General features: G+C 50.8%; 1 protein-coding gene across 1 annotated transcript; it reads right to left on the reverse strand.

Moving 5' to 3' along the window:
• Window positions 1–342: 342 nt before the first annotated feature.
• Window positions 343–17,146, reverse strand: Gnb5 (G protein subunit beta 5). The gene is made up of 11 exons (XM_042687724.1): window positions 16,972–17,146; window positions 13,455–13,591; window positions 11,644–11,685; window positions 10,591–10,667; window positions 7,637–7,769; window positions 6,629–6,772; window positions 5,071–5,162; window positions 4,316–4,364; window positions 2,631–2,727; window positions 1,458–1,624; window positions 343–728 (listed from the first exon to the last, which is right to left on the reverse strand). The coding sequence occupies exons 1-11, from the start codon at window positions 17,081–17,083 to the stop codon at window positions 717–719; spliced, it is 1,062 nt and encodes a 353-aa protein (XP_042543658.1). The 5' UTR covers window positions 17,084–17,146; the 3' UTR covers window positions 343–716.
• Window positions 17,147–18,626: the final 1,480 nt, after the last annotated feature.

The following is an 18,626-nucleotide window of genomic DNA, read 5'->3' on the forward strand; positions in this document are numbered from 1 at the left end:
TGCTTCATCCAGAATAATTCACACACACACACACACACACACACACACACACACACACACACACACACACACACACAAAAGTTTTATCTGAAAAACACCACAGAACAAGTGGCTGAAAAAGATAAAACTTTTACAATACAAACTTTTGTGTGTGTATGTGTGTGTTTGTCCTTGGTGCCAGCCCTGAGACTCGAATTCAGGACCCTGGGCACTGTCCCTAAGCTTTCTGCTCAAGGCTAGCATTCTACCACTTTGAACCACAGCTCCACTTCTGTCTGTTTTGGTGGTTAATTGGAAATAAGAGTCTTGTGGACTTTCCTGCTCGGGCTGGCTTTGAACCGTGATCCTCAGATCTCAGCCTCCTGAGTAGCTAGGATTACAGGCGTGAGCCACCAGTGGCAGCAGATGGATGGAATCCTTTCAATGCTGAGTTCTGCTGGTAACAGAACCAGTAGAGACTAATATTTCAGAATAACCTTAAAAAAAAAACAAACCTTACAAAGTGTTTCAAGTGAAAATCCTGCCCCAGAAGGCATTCCTGTAGTGCTGGCAGCTAACACAGAGTCCTTAGGGTACTTGGGGTGGTAGCCCTAGTGAATGCTGAGCTATGTATGGGGCTGCTCCCTAAAATCACAGGGAAGCCTACATCCCTGTGGAAGCTATTTACAGGTGACGATTCGGCATGTCTGTCGGCCTGTGCGCTCCGTGCGCTGTGATTAAGCCCATACCTGTGAAGACACAAAGAGATCAGCAGTCAGCAGCCAGTAAGACTTGAGTGTTTTGTCCCCCCCCCCTTTTCCTCCTCTTCGTCCTCCTCTTCTTCTTCCTGGTACTGGGGCCTTGGTGCTGTCCCTACGCTTTGTTGTTGCTCAAGGCTAGTGTTCTACCACTTGAGCCATGGCTCCACTTCTAGATTTGTGCTGTAGAAGAGTTTCATAGACTTTTCTGCCCTGCCTGGCTTCAGACTCCCATCCTCAGATCTCAGCCTCCTGAGTAGCTAGGATTTACAGGTGTGAACTACTCAGGCCTGGCCAGACTTGAGTTTAAAGAGATGAAAACACTCTATTCGCCCCCTCCTCCCTCCTCGTTAACCACCTCCCGGGCACCTGGGGCCTTGGGAGCATTTCTCCTCTGTCTCAGGAACTTCACCAAAATCCATGCATCCATTTTTCCTAAAGACACCCAGATCTGGGCTGGGAAGGTGGCTCAGTGGTAGAGCACTCGCCTTGCATGCTTGAGGCCCTGGGTTCGATTCCTCAGCACCACATAAGCAGAAAAAAAAAAGCCGGAAGTGTCGCTGTGCCTCAAGTGGTAGAGCGCTAGCCTTGAGCTGAAGAGCTGAGGGACAGTGCCCAGGCCCAGAGGTCAGGCCCCACGACCGGACCAAAAAAAAAAAAAGACACCCAGATCTCAGGACAATATAGACACCCAGGAGAAGAAACAGAAACATCTCTCACCCTCAGGGTATGATCCCAGGATCCCGAGCAGAAAGCTGTCCCGTCTGGCGAGACTCTTAGAGTGCTCACTCGGTTCTCATGGCCAAACAGGATGGAGACCCGGGAGCCCTTGAGGACATCCCACACATTGATGGTGTAGTCGTTGTAGCCCGCGAAGAGCAGGCGGCCTAGTGGCAGAAGACAGGTGGTTACTAAGTCCTTCCTTCCTTCCTTCCTTCCTTCCTTCCTTCTTTCCTTCCTTCCCCCAAGACTCACTGGCCAGCTCATTCACTCATCAACAGTGATGTAGCCCCACTGTATGCCAGGCGCCCTTTCTTGGAATTCAGAGAGGACAAAGCACAGTGGAGGATGTGGGGCGGGGAGGAGGAAGTCACTGTAGCCATGATGGAAAGGTTTATAGGCACTCGAGGGCACTGTGCCATTATTATCATTATTTGTTGTTGTTGTTGGTCGTAGGGCTTGAACTCTAGGCCTGGGCACTGTCCCTCAGCTCTTTAGTTCAAGGCCAGCGCTCTACCACTTGAACCACAGCTCAAAACCACTTCTGGTTTTCTGGTGGTTTATTGGAGATGAGAGGCTCATGGAGTTTCTTGCTGGGGTTGGCTTTGAACTGTGATCCTCAGATCTCAGCCTCCTGAGGAGCTCAACCACTGTACCATTTTTTAACCTTTCAGTAGTTAGGAACTTACACAACGTGAATTCTCAGAGGTAAAACCAACGGGCCATTTGGGTTGGCTTTGGAGGGCTGAGCAGGAGTAGAGTTTTCTGGGCAGACAAATTGAGAATCACCACGTGCAAAGACTCAGAGTAGGGGGGCACAGAGTTGTGCCCTCCTTGGCCTGTCCTGGCTTTTGCTAACACCCCCCCCCACATTCCCAGCTGTGAGCAGAGGGGCAGGAGCCTCACGCCACTCCCTTTGGTGATGGAGGGGAAGGGAGACTGGGGAAGAGATGACCAGAGCTTGGCAGCCATGACCTCCTGGCCGGGCCTTGCCTGGACGGACATGGCCTTCATTCCCCCACTGTGAATGCGCCAGGATGGAGGGGTGGCCCGGAGCCAAACCAGACATGCGTGACTTTGCCCTCTTTGCCCATCGGAAGTTTACTGGCAGACAGCTGATTGCCCTCAGGTCCCATCTTACAGTGCGGGAGAAGTTTCTGGAATAAATCTTACCACTGAGGGAGAAGTCCACGCTGGACGCTCCGAAGATGATACTCTCCTTGGAATAGATGGCCACCTCCCTGTCTGCCCGCAGGTCATACAGGCGGCACTGGGGGTGCAAAGAAACAGACAAAGGGGCAGAGACCCCTGAGCCCCAGCCCGCGGGACGTGACCGGGGTGGTCCCGGTGCATTGGGGGACCTGTGATCTACCCCACTCCTGTTCACCTCCATGAACCTCCCTCTCCTCTCCCATGAAGATCATGGTCAAGGGTCTGGGAAGGTGGCTCAGTGGTAGAGCGCTTGCCTTGCATGCTCGAGGCCCTGGGTTCTATTCTTCAGCACCACATAAGCAAAAAGAAAAAAGCTGGAAGTGGCGCTGTGGCCCAAGTGGTAGAGCGCTAGCCTTGAGCTGAAGAGCTGAGGGACAGCGCCCAGGCCCAGAGTTCAGGCCCCACGACCGGACCCAAAAAAAAAAAAAAAAAAGATCTTGGTCAATGTAGAAAATACAGAAATGCAGAAATGCAAGACACCTCCAGCTGAGCGCTGTAATCCCAGCTACTCAGGAGGCTGAGATCTGAGGTTCGCAGTTTAAAGCCAGCCCAGGCAGGAAACTCTGTGAGACTTTGTTCCAATATTAAGTATATGTTTCATTATTATTTCTTTTTTTAATTATTGTTTTATTTCTTAAATCTCATCATTTTCTTTTTTATTTTTTTTTTTGTCGGTCATGAAGCTTGAACTCTGGGCCTGGGCGCTGTCCCTCAGCTCTTCAGCTCAAGGCTAGCACTCTACCACTTGAGTCACAGCGCCCACTTCTGGATTTTTCTCTTTATGTGGTGCTGAGGAATCGAACCCAGGACCTCATGTATGTGAGGCAAGCACTCTACTACTGAGCCACCTTCCCAGTCATCATTATTATTTCTATTAACATTATAAGCATTTGCTCATAAATAAATAAATAAATAAATATATATATATATATATGATTTTTTTTGGTCAGTTATAGGGCTTGAACTCAGGGCCTGGGCACTGTCCTTGGGCTCTTTTTGCTTAAGGCTAGTACTCTACCACTTGAGCCACAGCTCCACTTCCAGTTTTGAGTGGTTAATTGGAGGTAAGAGTCTCATGGGGACTTTTCTTCCAATGCTGGCTTCGAACCATGACCCTCAGATCTCAGCCTCCTGAGTAGCTAGGATTACAAACGTGAGCCACTGGGGTCCAACTTGTTCATATTTTTAAATAATATTCAAAAAATGATTTCCATGGTTATCCATTTTCTTTTCTGCCAGTACTAGTGCTTGAACTCAGGGCCTAGATATTGTCTCTTCCTTTTTTGCTCAAAGTTGGTGCTATACCACTTGAGCCACAGGCAACACTTGTGAATTTTTGTAGTTACCTGGAGATTAGCATCTCATGGACTTTACTGCTCAGGCTGGCTTGGAAGTGAGATCCTCATATCTCAGCCACCTGAGTGGCTAGGATTACTAGTGCCACTAGCGCTTGCCTAAAAGACAAGCTTTTGTTTAATCATGATTTTTCTTGGGCAGGGAAATGAGAAGTCATTTATACCCCGATTTCCTTCACTTGGTACCCATTATTTCTGTTACCACCAGAAAAAAATTAATTAAAAAATATAAAATGAAGTTAGCAGCTCCCTAGTTCACACAGATAAAGCGCGTGTAACGTAGACACATACTGTGGCATCATCTGACCCGGAAGCAAAGGCGTCTCCGCTGGGGTAGTACCTGGAGAGAGAGTGGGAGGGAGGCAGGTCAGGTGAGGTGGCCCTGCCCTCCTTAGTGTCATCAGAACCCTGGGAAGCGGGTCCCACCCTAGCCCTCCGCATCACAGCCCCCAGTTCCAGGAATACCGGGACACACAGAAGCTGGAGAGGAGGCTAAATGACAGGCCAAGACGTCCCTAGTGTTCTAAAGGCAGGGGACACTGATTTCTGGCCTTGTAGTGTTGCTGAGCAGGAAATGGGACATTGTCGTTTTTTTGTTTGTTTGTTTTTGTGGGTCCTGGGGCTTGAACTCTGGGCCTGGGCGCTGTCCCTCAGCTCTTCAGCTCAAGGCTAGCGCTCTACCACTTGAGCCACAGCACCAGTTTTCTGGTGGTTTATTGGAGATAAGAGTTTCATGGACTTTCCTGCTCGGGCTGGCTTTGAACTGTGATCCTCAGATCTCAGCCTCCTGAGTAGCTAGGATTACAGGTGTGAGCTCTGGTGCCTAGTCTCTGGCTTCTATGTAAATGCCACTTATCAGAGAGCCCATCGGATCTTTGTTCCTTCATCTCCTGGCACTCAGCAGCAGCTGAAATAAACCATTTGTGTTTTATCTAGTTTGCTTCGTCTGGATAGGAGGGGCAGTGTGTGGGTTCCAGGGCTGAGGACACCCCCAGCCCGGGGAAAGCCACAGGACAGGAAGCCCTGTGGACTGGCTACTCACTGACCGGACGCTGTTGACATCAGACTCGTGCGTTTCAAATGCTTGCACACACTGGCCGGAGCGCATGTCCCACACCATGGCTTTCTTGTCGCATCCCTGCAAGAGAAGGTCCCAGCGTCACAGTCGCTGTGAGGACTGTCTGTGGAGGAGGCGCGAGGTCCCATGCACGCGAGTGGGACTAGCCCGACCCATCCACCATGATGACGCTGGAACTCACTTGTGGGCTGCAAGGGAGTGTGCACCTTTCCCTCCTTCCCACTTTTTTATTTTTTCAGTTGTGGGGCTTGAACTGAGGGCCTGAGTTTGGTTTTCATGGGGCCTGGGCACTGTCCCTCAGCTCTTCAGCTCAAGGCGAGCGCTCTACCACTTACTTGAGCCACAGCGTCATTTCTGGTTTTCTAGTGGTTTATTGGAGATCAGAGTCTCACGGACTTTCCTGTCCAGGCTGGCTTTGAATCACAATCCTCAGAGCTCAGCCTCTGAATAGCTGGGATTACAGGCGTGAGCCACCAGGGCTCGGCCACATTTTTTCTTTCACCTGCTCCTGGGCCTTTCCCTTGCCTTTGTTTTCCTTCCTTGCCTTTGACTTTCTAACCACCTCCCCAAGCCCAGACGGCAAAGCTGGCATGGCAAGGGAGTCCTTGATTAGCTGGGGGCATTGGCAAAGTCGCCTCCCAGGCTTCTGCCGCATTATCTGCCAAGGAGCTGCGCTGAGCCGCCAGTGTGACCTAGAGAATGGTAATGCCGCCTTCCTACCTTCGCCCGCCACGCATTTGCATGAATTCCCCGTTAATCAAGTTTGAGTAACAAAATGTGTTCTCCTAATAATCAGACAGAAGACGCAGTGTCTCAGAACTGTCCAAGTGGTGGGGGCAGGGGTGGGGGGAAGGGGTCCATCTCGGGGAAGGCCCCCTGTGGGGTGTGCTACCCTGAGCATGTCCCTGGACAAGGAAATTGGGAGTGTCCCCCAATCGAACTGAAAGGTGCACAGTGCTGGAAAAGACACACTATAACCAGCAGTGATAGGTGATCGTTTTAAAAATACAGTGTTAAAATACGTTTTGGTTTTTTGTTTTTTTTTTTAAAATACAGGTGCTGGTGGCTCAGGCCTGTTTTCCTAGCTACTCAGGAGGCTGAGGGCTGAGGATGGAGTTTCAAAGCCAGCTGAGGCAGACCAACCTGAGAGACTCTGATCTCTAATTAACAACCCAAAGGTCAAACATAGAGGTGTGGCTCAAGTGGTAAAAAAAACAACAACCCAAAAACTCAAGTGAGAGCTAGAGGCCTTGAGTTCAAGCCCCAGGACGGCCACAACCACCACCCCAGCCCAGTGTAGTTAAGCAGGATGCATGCAGGTGAAGCTCCAGATGGCCGAATGGCATTCAGGTGTTGCCCAAGCGCTGCGTTGGCTGCAGCCGCCCCAGCATCGACTCAGTGGCCATGGCTCATGTCTAAAGCTCTCAGATGGGAACTCTGCGTTTATGGATGTCAAATACAAGCAAGCCTGGACATGGTTCCCTGGTGGACCGAGGGCCCCTAGAGGTTTTGCCTCGGGTCTTTACCCCAGACACGAAGGTGTTTCCGGTTTCGGAGGGGGCGAGATCCAGGCACAGGACATCAGCCGCGTGCCCGTGAAAACTCTGCAGAAGCTGCCCGCTCTCCACGTCCCACAGGGCGCACGTCCCATCGCCGCTGGCCGTGAGGATCTGGCCAGGAAGAAGGAGAGGGAGGGTCAAGGGAGGTCTGTTGGTTTTGTCTTTCTTTTACACACACACACACACACACACACACATACTTGCAGGGCTCACACCTGCCTGGCACGCAGGTGAAGTTCCATGAACATCTGTTGCATAGAACTTTCTCCAGCTGACATGTGCATGATCACAAACTCATGCACATTCACACCCAAAATAAAATGCCAAAAAAGAGAACTAATGAAAAAAATCACAAAAGTGTAAGTAAAATAACAGAAAGAGAACTTAATGAGCACACAAACCATGGAGCTGAACATAATTTGCTGTGTCTGAGTCAAAAAGAATTCTAGGACGGGGCTCACTTTCTTGTCACTGTGTTATACTGTCCCGAGGTCAATAAAAAACCCAACTGACCATCTAAGCAACATAAGGCTGGGAACCAACCAGACAATTTTGAGATTCCAAGCTTGTGGCTTATGCCTGTAATCCTAGCTACTCAGGAGGCTGCGATCTGAGGATCATAGTTTGAAGCCAGCTTGGGCAGAAAGTCCGTGAGACTTTTTTTGTTTTGTTGATGGTGGGGCCTGAACTCTGGGCCTGGGTATTGTCCCTCAGCTCAAGGAGAGCGCTCTACCACTTGAGCCACAAAACCACTTCCGGCTTTTTTCTGCTTCTGTGGTACTGAGGAATCAAACCCGGACCTCATGCATGCAAGGCAAGCACTCTACCACTGAGCCAACTTCCTTCCCAGCCCCTCCATGAGACTCATTTCTAATTAACCACCAGAAAACTGGAAGTGGAACTGGTGGCTCAAGTGTTAGAGCGCCCCAGCTCCACGGCTGAGCAGGGGTGGCCCGCCTCACGGGGCTTGTGTACCTGCATGTCTGAGTTGGTGAAGCTGCAGGCCGATAGGTAGTTGGTGTGCATCGCAACCGACTTTTTCTTGGCAGCCATGTTCTCATTTTTGTCAAATGTCAGCGGGTACACGGAGCACTTGTTGTCCAAACCCCTGGTGCGAGAAGAGAGAGTATCGGGGTTCACCCAAGTGACTTTCACATTCCTCCACATCTTGCAAGTTTTTCTTTAGCAAGAAAACGCCTGCTATTGTGACCCCCCCCTCGCCGCCCACATTACCCTCCAGCTTTTACTTTGAAGACTTCTGACACCAAAGTAAAATTGAACCCCCCACCCCCGCCAGAAATTCCTTCTCTTAGATCCCCATTTTGTCATAGCCGGGGGAGCAAATCTGGAACTTCTAAGTAAATTGACTTGCAAATTTCTCTCTCTCCTAAAAATAAGAACATTTTCCTAATAGATTTTTTTTTTTTTGGTCAGTCTTGAACTCTGGGCCTGGGCGCTGTCCCTCAGCTCTTCAGCTCAAGGCTAGCACTCTACCACTTGAGCCAAAGCACCACTTCCAGTTTTCTGGTGGTTTATTGGAGATAAGAGTCTCATGGACTTTCCTGCCTGGGCTGGCTTTGAACTGTGATCCTCAGATCTCAGCCTCCTGAGTAGATAGGATTACAGGTGTGAGCCACTGGCGCCTGGCATAGAATTTTTTTTAATCACATCTGAGAAAATGAACAAACTTTCCATATCATGTAATACGCTACCCACATTCAGTCTTCAATTGTCCTCAGGATCCAGGGTCCAAGGAAGGCCCACACCTTGCATTTAGTTGTTGTATCCGTCTTAAGATCTTTAAATCTGGGGTTGGGAAGGTGGCTCAGTGGTAGAGTGCGTGCCTTGCATGCATGAGGCCCTGGGTTTGATTCCTCAGTACCACAGAAGCAGAAAAAGCCAGAAGTAGTTTTGTGGCTCAAGCGGTAGAGCGCTAGCCTTGAGCTGAAGAGCTGAGGGCCAGCGCCCAGGCCCAGAGTTCAGGCCCCATGACCGGACCCCAAAAAAAAAAATCTAAAATACAATCTTTTTTTTTTTTTTTTTGAGTGGTAGTGGGGTTTGAACTCAAGAGCCTTGTGCTTGCTTGGCAGGTGCTTTACCACCTGAGCCACACTTCCCTACCACCTTTGGTTTTGTTCTTTTAGAAAAAGTTGGGTCTGGGCTGGGAAGTTGGCTCAGTGGTAGAGCGCTTGCCTTGCATGCCTGAGGCCCTGGGTTCGATTCCTCAGCACAACATGAGCAAAAAGAAAAAAGCCGGAAGTGGCGCTGTGGCTCAAGTGGTAGGGCCCTAGCCTTGAGCTGAAGAGCTGAGGGACAGCGCCCAGGCCCAGAGTTCAGGCCCCACAACCGGACCAAAAAAAAAAAAAAGAAAAAGTTGGGTCTTACTTTTTGTCTGAGTCAGTCTGGACCATGATCCTCCTAGTATGCTTTCCCTATAGCTCGGATGGCAGGCATGTGCCACTGTACCCTGCTTTTTATTGATTGAGGTCTCTTGTAGACTTTTTTTGGGGGGAGAAATGGGGTCTAGCCTGGCTTCAAACCAGAATCCTCCCAATGTCAGTCTCCTGAATTGCTAGGAATTCAGGTATGAGCCGCCACATCCACTTTTAACCTATTCTTTTTTTAAAAAAAATATTGTTATTGTAGAGGTGACGTACAGAGGGGTTACAGTTCTATGAGTCAGGTAACAAGTATTCTTTCTGAACCATGTCACCCCTTCCCTTGCTCTTTCCCAGTTTTTCTCTCCCACCCCCACCCACAGGTATATAGTTCATTTTCCACATAGTGTCTAGTGTCACTGCTGTATTTGTTCACCCTTTGTCCCTCCATTTCTGTGCGCCCCACTTACCCTCCCAAAGACAAATGAATTAACATGACAAAAGGAAAAGACAAAACCCACCACCACACGACCACAACAGAAGTCTTTTGCTTCCATTTCTTGGAGTTGATTTCATAAAATATTATTATTATTATTATTTTTGTTGGTCGTGGGGCTTGAACTCTGGGCCTGGGCGCTGTCCCTCAGCTCTTCAGCTCAAGGCTAGTGCTCTACCACTTGAGCCACAGCACCAGTTCCAGCTTTTTCTGCTTATGTGGTGGTGAGGAATCGAACCCAGGGCCTCATGCATGCGAGGCAAGCAGCTCTTCCACTGAGCCACCTTCCCAGCCCCCCGTATTTTATATGATGATATGCACATAGCTATTGAACCTCTGTGATCCACCCCTATGAATATCCTCCTTTGATCTCACAATGTGACTATGTAGAGACATGAATAATGTATCATGTCCCAGTTTATTTTTTTAAACATCCAGTGTGCTTACTTGTAGCTTTATAGGCACATTCTAGTCACCACAAATGCAACCACTGTTTCTTTGGGTCTGGCTTATTTTGCTTAATATAATTTTTTTCCAAGTCTTTCAATTTCCTTACGAATGGTACAATATCATTCTGACGAATGAGTAGAATTCCATTGTGTATATATGCCATGTTTCCTTGATCCATTCATCCACTGAGGGGCATCTGAGTTGATTCCATATCTTGGCTATGGCAAACAATGCTGTTCGGGACAAGAGACCTTGGTCAGCTGTTCTAGAGAGTGTCATGAATTCTGAGTTTGAGATATTGCTTCTAAATGCTGAAGTTTTGGTGAGTATTGTGGTGCGTATTGGTATGAGAAGGGCTTTGGGGCCAGAAGTGTTTCAGATGTCCAGAATTGTTGGATTTTAGAATATCTGCACATGCATAATAAGGAATGCTGGGGATGGAACTCTCTAGTCAGTTTGTAATGAAGATAATGATGGAAGAGGCTCAGAGAGGAACTGGACATTTTGTTTCACAAGTAAATAAAAACTGACCAGTTGCCCTGGGTTTGCTGCTTTAGGCCACTGGTGCAGAGTTCTATGACTGAGGGGAGGTGTAGACAGCTTACCCGCAGGCGATGGCGCATCCTGACGGGGCGTACGCACATGCCATGACCCACGTGCAGGGCATGGTGACGGCGTGCTCCTGCAACACAGCACGGTCCAGGTGAGCGACACACACGGCTACCCAAGTCCCAGCACTTGACTTTTGCAGAATCAAAGCACCAGACTAACCATGGACTATGGCGGAGCTCCACATTGGAAGCAGGGAGGGATAAAGGTGGGCTTTAGATGGAGGAGACTTTGTCCCTCATTATCAGCCAAGTTTTACGTCACCCACTCCACTAGCAAAAAGAAAACATCCCCCCAAACAAAAACATTATTTTACTTTTTTCCCTCCTTCCTTCCTTCCTTCTTTCCCTCCTTCCTTCCTTCCTTCTTTCCTTCCTTCCTTCCTTCCTTTCTTTTGTTGGTCATGGGGCTTGAACTCTGGGCCTGGGCACTGTCCCTCAGCTCCAGCAAGAACTCTACTACTGGAGCCACAGTGCCACTTCCAGTTTTCTGGTGGTTAACTGGAGATAAGAGTCTCACAGACTTTCCTGCCTGGGCTGGCTTCGAACTGCGACCCTCAGATCTCAGCCCCCTGTGTAGCTAGGATTACAGGTATGAGCCACCAGCACCTGGCTTTTGCTTCTTCCTTAATGTGAGTTAATAGTTTGTTTCTCTTTGCAATACTGAGGTTTGAACTCAAGGCCTCCCACTTATTGCTTGTTTGCTCAGCTGGAAGCTCACTGGAGCCGTGTCTCCAGTCCAGCATTTTGCTGGTTGATTGCAGATTCTCTCAGATTTTTCTGTCTGGGCTGGCTTGGAACCAAGATCTGGAGATTTTGGTTTTTTTGGTGATGGCTCAGACGCAAAGTAGTGAATTAGCGCCCTCTGTGGTGGTCCTAGGTACTGCTCAGGGTGGGGACTTAATCTCCAAGGAGGAATAAATGATCCTGGGGGTTGCGGTGGGGGGGGGGGGGGGAGGGGTTTCCAGTCCTAGTGGTTGGGTGACCAATTCCAAGGGGACCTGGAGGGGAGCTGGGGGAGAGGATCCGGAAGCTAGGCTGGAGTCTCACCTTGTTAGTGGTGAAGGAATCCCACACGATCACCTTACCATCCTGTAGGAAGAAGAGAAGAGAGCACACAGTTCAAATGCTGGAAATCTGTCCTCACTGTTGTGGGGTCTACAGCTGTGTCCAGCTGGGCACGGGAAGGGAAGAGGCAGTGGGGTTCCTGGAGGTTCAACAACCTCCCATCTATTCTTGGAGAAAGGAGACTGAGAGGCAGTTACTGAGCAGTATGGGGGCTTGAACTCACGGCCTCGTCCTCTCACGTGGCAATTTTTACTGAAGGATGATGATAGATCTACTACTTCTGGCTTTTTGCTGGTTGTTTGGAAATAAGAGTCTCTCAGGTGTGTCTGACTGGGCTGGCTTTAATCTCAGCCCCTTGAGTAGCTAGGATTATAGGTATAAGGGCTGATAACTACCTTTTCTTTTTTTCCCCCCTAGTGGTCCTTGGGTTTGAACTCAGGGCTTCAAAGTTGCTAGGCAGGTGCTCTACCACTTGAGCCAGGTCCTTTGCCCTTTATTTCTGCTCTATTTTAGAGGGGGGTCTCATATTTGTGACTGGGGTCTGTCTAGACCACAATCCTCTAGCCGGGTGACAGGCTTGTATCTATCTTATTGGTTGAGAGGGGTCTAACATTTTGCCCAAGTTAGTCTCAAATGATAATCCTCCCAAGCTCGGCTTCCCAAGTAGCTGGGATTACAGGCATGAGTTATGACTGTGCTTGGTTGGTCTTAATTTCTGACTACATAGCTAAACTTGACACATGGTGTTACCTACGTAAGGCTTGCAGAGAAGGAGCTCCAACCCTGTAACCCTGAGCCCTTGCTCACTGAACGGGGCAATATCTCGGTGATGCATCCGCAGCTTCCTCTGCCTCACTGCCTGCCCGTTCCCCCGGCTCTCCCGCCCCCACCCCCCCCACTCTGGCATCTCATCAAACTACACGTGATCCTTCCACCTGCACAGATATATATGGCAGCTGCCTGCGTACCTGGAAAGATTGTGCTTCCGCCCACGGCCTCAAGCCCACTCTGTGAGGATGACTCATCTGCTTTGAAGGGAGAAGGCTGCAGATGAGTCAAAGTCTGTTCTAGAGTCTTCTAGTCCTTCCTGACTCCTCTGGGGTGCAGAGGAGGAGGCACAGAGCAGGCCTGACTCCCTTCTTTTTTTGCCAGTCCTGCCTGGGGCTTGAACTCTGGGCCTGGGCACTATCCCGAGCTTTTTGCTCAAGGCTAGTGCTCTAGCCCTTGAGCCACAGCGCCACTTCCATGCTGTGAGTAGTTTATGGGAGGTAAGAGCCTCATGGACTTTCCTGTCTGGGCTGGCTTTAAACTGTGATCCTCAGATCTCAGCCTCCTGAGTAGCTAGGATTACAGGCGTGAGCCACGGGTGCCCAGTGGTGGAATCTTAACCATCTTGTCCTCAAGTGGCTAGCATGGGTAAGGCACTGGGCTGGATCACTAGCATTGCTTAATAAACTCAAAAGTTTCATCACAAGTAATACTTTTTAGTATGCTCTGCAAGAAATGATTCTGAGCCAGGCATGGTGGTTTATGCCTATAATCTCAACTACTCAGGTGGTGATCAGGAAGACGGTGGTTTGAGATTAGCCCTAGAAAAAGAGCTAAGTGAGATTCCCCTCTAAACAAATTAGCCGGGCATGGTGGCATGTACTTGCCATCCAGTTTATATAAGGGGGCATAGTGAGTAGGCGTGGCTTCAGTGATGAGTGCCAGCCCAGCTAGAGTGAAGTCTTGAATTCAAATCCCAGAACCGCCCCTCCAATAAATAAGTGGCCAATCAGAACCAGGCGTACCTGCGAGGAGCTCACGATTCTCCGTTTGTCCTTGCACCAGTCCATGCACAGGACTTTGTTCCCGTGGCCTTTAAGGGTCCTTCTGGTCTTCATGACAAACTGGCCCAGGGCCTCCACCCGCTCTGCCACCTGGTGCACTGGAAGGACAATGCCAGATTAGTTCCCGCACCCAGACCTAGGCTGTGAGCCCCCAGCTGGCCCAGTGAGGAGCGGGAGGTGCCCAGGGGCCTCTGAGCCATTGCTTGGGTCTCCTACGCTTGGCAGGCACTCTTAGATCAGCAGCCATTCTCTGCTGGTGGTTAAGAGCTTAGGGATTTTATTTCCCAAGTACTTCCTATTGCAGGGACCAAAGGATTACCAAGATCACCTTGTATTTCTCAAGCACAGCACAGAATTCTGAGAGGTGGACAGGGCGGGTGGCTAGAGGGAACCGCTCTTCACCCCACTGGGGCTCCGGTGACTCCAAGAGTGACTTACAAAGAGCCAGGCTGGGACTTTTTTTTTTTTTTTGGTCGGTCATGGGGCTTGAACTCTGGGCCTGGGCGCTGTCCCTCAGCTCTTCAGCTCAAGGCGAGCGCTCTACCACTTGAGCTACAGCGCCACTTCCGGTTTTCTGGTGGTTTATTGGAGATAGGAGTCTCAAGGTCTCTCCTGCCCGGGCTGGCTTTGAACCGAGATCCTCAGATCTCAGCCTCCTGAGTAGCTAGGATTACAGGCGTGAGCCACCAGCGCCCGGCATCAGGCTGGGACTTTTATCCTTGTTTCTACCACTTTCTCCTCACTGGGAAAGCTCACTTTAAGAACACTCTCCCAACGGCCATATTGTTTGACAGCAGGTACTGGATCCAACTGTTTCCCATGCCTTGTACAGGACTGGGGACAAGGCTGGTGCTCAACCACTTGAGCCACAGCTATCCACTTCGGGCTTTTTGCTGGTGCATGGAGATAAGAGTCTCCCAGACTCTTGTGTCTGGGTTGGCTCTGAACCTGGATCCTCAGATCTCAGCCTTCTGAATAGCTAGGATTACAGGCGTGAGCCACCCAGGCCTTGGAGAACTACAGCTTTTTCATGTCCCTGTTTTTTACTTTTTATTTTTGTTTTTTTAAAAAAGGCTCCCTGACTAAATCAAAGCCTTCCTTATGTAAATTGGCTGTGAAGATGTCTCAGCGATGAACAGGCAGATTCTCCTCCAGCCCACTGCATCCTGTTTCCATCTGCCAAACCTTGCAACCCCAGACGCAAAGAATTCCCCGAACACAAATGTCAGCAAGAGCTGACTGTGCTCTGCATGTGTTTTTTGTTTGTTTTTGAGGGATTTTGGCTTCCAGCACAGATGTGGCGTCTCCTTTGCCTTCTAATAGATCCATAGATCATCCCTCGAATAGGCTAGAACAAAGAAATGGTCACAGCGACTGGTTTCTACCACTAGCACAGTAACGTGTCAGGAAATCCTGTTGTATGGTAAGTGGCAGGATTTCAGGGCTGCTGCCTTGGTCAGAGCTCCCTTAGAAATCGAGACTGGAGCTGGGTAGTTGCGATCCTGACTCTGGCCTCGGATGCTCAGGCCTGGCTCTGTGACATACCAGCCGCGGTAACGGTAACGTTGTGTATGTCAGTCACTTGCCTCTCCTGGAGAGGCCACCATGACGACGCGCGGTGATAAAGGAACACTTGGGACCTGTGGGCTCTAAAATCCTCCCACTGAGGTCGCCCACACATGGTGCTCCATACTTGAATATGAATAAATGACATGAGCCAGGACCAGTGACTCACGCCTGTAACCCTAGCTACTCGGGAAGGTGGAATCTGAGGGTTGGGCTTCAAAACCAGCCTGAGCAGAAAAGTCTGTGAGACTCTCACTCCCACTTAACCAGAAAAAAAAAAAAGCCAGAAGTGGAGACATGACTCAAGTGGTAGAGCACCAGCCTTAAGTGAAGAAGCTAGGAGGGGAGGGATGAGAGCCGGGCGCTGGTGGCTCACGCCTGTCATCCTAGCTACTCAGGAGGCTGAGAGCTGAGGATCACAGTTCAAATCCAGCCCAGCCAGGAAAGTCCGTGAGACTCTTATCTCTAATTAACCACCAGAAAACTGGAAGTGGCGCTGTGGCTCAAGTGGTCGAGCACTCACCTTGAGCTGAAGAGCTGAGGGACCAGTGCCCAGGCCCAGAACAACACCACCAACAAAAGAACAAAGATGCCCCTCATGCAGACTGTGTGGGGAGGGAGTTTCTGGACTCGCTTTGGTGGGTGAGGCCCTGGGCCAGTTGCAATCCCAGCAGATGAGCGGGAATCCTTCACCAAGTGCTTCAACCTCATCTCCAGCCTCAGTTTCCTCATCGGTCAAAGGGTAAAAGCAGATGACCGACTGCAGAGAGACACTAACACCCCACATCCTGTATCAGCATGGATACTTGCGGACTGCAGGGATTTGCAAAGGGAAATGAGATGGTCTGCTCAGAGTCACCTCTCAGTCCCCATACCCTCTTCTTGAGCGCTTCCTTTCCCAGGCTTCCTGGCAATGGGTGGCGTAGCCTTAGTTCTGGCCTTGACAGAGCGCAAAACCAACCAATCTTGGGTGTAGGAAAGTTGTGGGATAACTCGCTTTCCTGATAAGAAGGAAGCAAACAGACAAATGTCTCCTTCTTCTCGCCTCGGATACAGAGATAACCTTAGGAGCTGTGGCAAGCCTGCTGTGGTCATGGGGCCGATGCCCAGGCTCTGAGACAGGAAGGAGGCAGGCAGAGGATCCAGGTCCCTCGTGAGGGAGCCAGTGCAGCTCAGCCAGGGGCTCGGCTGTCCTGGCTCTTGTTATGTAAGACAGGCAACTCCCAGTCGGCTTCGTGCGCTGTGGAGGTTTATGGTGACTTACGACTAGACGCATTTCTAAATCATACGAGCTGGGGAGGGGAGAGCAGCCGAAGGCTGGATTCAGGTCTTGTTATTTGCAAAGAAATCGAATGCTAGGAGTCCCCCCCGCCCCCCAAGTGCTCTTTGGCACATGTAATGAGGAGCTGTGCCCAGAAGAGGCACAGCTGCCGTGGGAGAGGGTGGGCAAAGCTGATGGCGTGGGCAGCCTCCTCCTTTCCCACCCGCGGATCATCTAAATGTACCTGACACCGCATGGAGCCCAAAGCTGCTCCAACAGCCTCCCCGCACCCCCCAAAAAAGCAAACTGGGTGCATTTGCTCCTGGATCGCCCTTCCCCCCATCCAGCGCCTGTGCACCCCGCTTTCCACCCCCAGCCGCGAGCTCTTCAACCAGTCTCCATCTGGCAAAAGCCAAAGCCAGGAAGGACAGACCGCCCGAGGAGGGGGTGGGGGAAGGGGACAGACCGCCCAGGGATGATGACACGTTCGTCCTAGGCCGCGCCCACCAGGGCCCCCGCGGCGGCGGCTCGGCCATCGGCACCCCGGTACCCCTCGCCCGGGGCGGGGGTGGGGTGGTCCTGCATGGCGGGGGATGCTCCGTAACCCCGTGACCTCCCTCCCCTCCCCCCCTCCCCGTTCCCGCCACTCACGCTCCACGTCGTGCAGCTTGGCCCGCTCCTCCTCCAGCTTGCCCTTGAGGCTCTCGGCCTCGCTCTTCAGCGACGCCAGCGTCTCGGTCTCGTGCAGCCCATCCGTGGCCATCTTCACGTTCCCGGGAGCAGCGGGGAGAGAAAGACAGAAACCGGGATGCAGGCCGGGGGAGATGGGGGGGGGGGGGGGGAGCCGGCGGGCGGGCGGGCGGGGAACCGAGACGGGCGGGCGCAGCAAGAGCTGCCAATGACCCTGAATGACAGCCCGGGCCCCGCCCTCCGCGATGATGCAGTGGAGGTGGGCGTGGCTATGAGAGCTGACCACGCCCCCGACCACCCCGCCCCTCTCCCAGGCCCTGGCACCTGGGCGGAGCGTGGTACCCGGAGAGGCCGGGAGAGACAGGCCCATATGACAGGTCTAGAATCCAGGCATTAGCATCATGTAGGCTGCCAAATACCCTTGAGCAATCCACACGTGTGTCTTTAAATGAGAAACTACATTATGGGTGACATGCTATCTTCCTGAGGTCATCTTGGAAGGCCCAGGGCAAGGCAGCATCCTGACAACATCTCCTTAGACCCGTGGCTCCTGTACCACTGTGGGGTGTCAGGGTTCAGGACTCCCCCTGCTTGTGGAGATCTGGGCTGGAATGGCACCTCCCATGGGTCTGGACTTTCACTAGGTGGGGACGTCATACTGCCCAGCACAGCTTTGCAAATCCTCTGAGCTAGGACTGATTCTTCAGGCTTTGGCCATGCTATGGACACTTGCTGCAAGACCTGACACCTGTGCATAGCCACCTTTGGTGAGGACTTCCATGGTGAGTATTTTCTGTTGTTGGTCATGGAGCTTGAACTCTGGGCCTGGGCACTGTCCCTCAGCTCTTCAGCTCAAGGCCAGAGCTCTACCACTTGAGCCACAGAACCACTTCCAGTTTTCTGATGGTTAATTGGGGATGAGTCTCAAAGGCCTTTCCTACCCTGGCTGGCTTTGAACCCTGATCCTTAGATCTCAGCCTCCTGAGTAGCTAGGATTATAGGTGTGAGCCACTGGTGCCCAGCCCTATAGTGAGTATTTTGGAAAATAAACTGCTAGAATTTAATTTTAGTTCCTAAAAAGTTAAGCCGGGCATTGGTGACTCATGCCAGTGAGCCTAGCTACTCAGGAGGCTGAGATCTGAGGATCATGGATCAAAGCCAGCCTGAGCAGGAAAGTGTGAGTCTCTCATCCCCAATTAACTACCAGAAACTAGAAGTGGAGCTGTGGCTCAGAGTGGTTGAGCACTAGCCTTGAGCAGAACAGCTCTGGGGGTTAAAAAGACTTCCCTTACATATTGGTTTAAGACAGGCAACTTCAAATGTTTTTAAAGTGGTACTTACAATTTCTGCGCATGTTGAACAGTAGTTGAGTTGCTGAGATTTCTTGAAAACAGGTCTCAGGGCCCTCTGCTTGAAACATTTGTCACAGGAGCCAAACACATTAACTAGAAAGGTCTGATCGCACATCTTTGACCCAAGATGAAGCTGAAAGAAAATGAAAGAAAGGAGAACTGAGAAAAGCCAGTCCATCCATCTGTCCTTCCTTTTTCTTCCTTCCTTCCTTTTCTTCCCCATAGTGAGTTATGATCTCAGGACCTCATACCTGCTAGGAAGGC

The sequence above is a fragment of the Dipodomys spectabilis genome, unplaced genomic scaffold, assembly GCF_019054845.1.
Source record: "Dipodomys spectabilis isolate Male_0828 unplaced genomic scaffold, ASM1905484v1 ptg000108l, whole genome shotgun sequence".
Classification (NCBI taxonomy): domain Eukaryota; kingdom Metazoa; phylum Chordata; class Mammalia; order Rodentia; family Heteromyidae; genus Dipodomys; species Dipodomys spectabilis.

Coding starts and splice junctions, on each gene's coding strand:
- Gnb5 (XM_042687724.1), bottom strand. CDS start 17,083: ATGGCCACGGATGGGCTGCACGAGACCGAGACGCTGGCGTCGCTGAAG. Junction 5,163..6,628: donor GAAACACCTTCGTGTCTGGG/GTAAAGACCCGA, acceptor CTTCTCTTGCAG/GGATGCGACAAGAAAGCCAT. Junction 4,365..5,070: donor TCTGATGTCAACAGCGTCCG/GTCAGTGAGTAG, acceptor CTCTCTCTCCAG/GTACTACCCCAGCGGAGACG.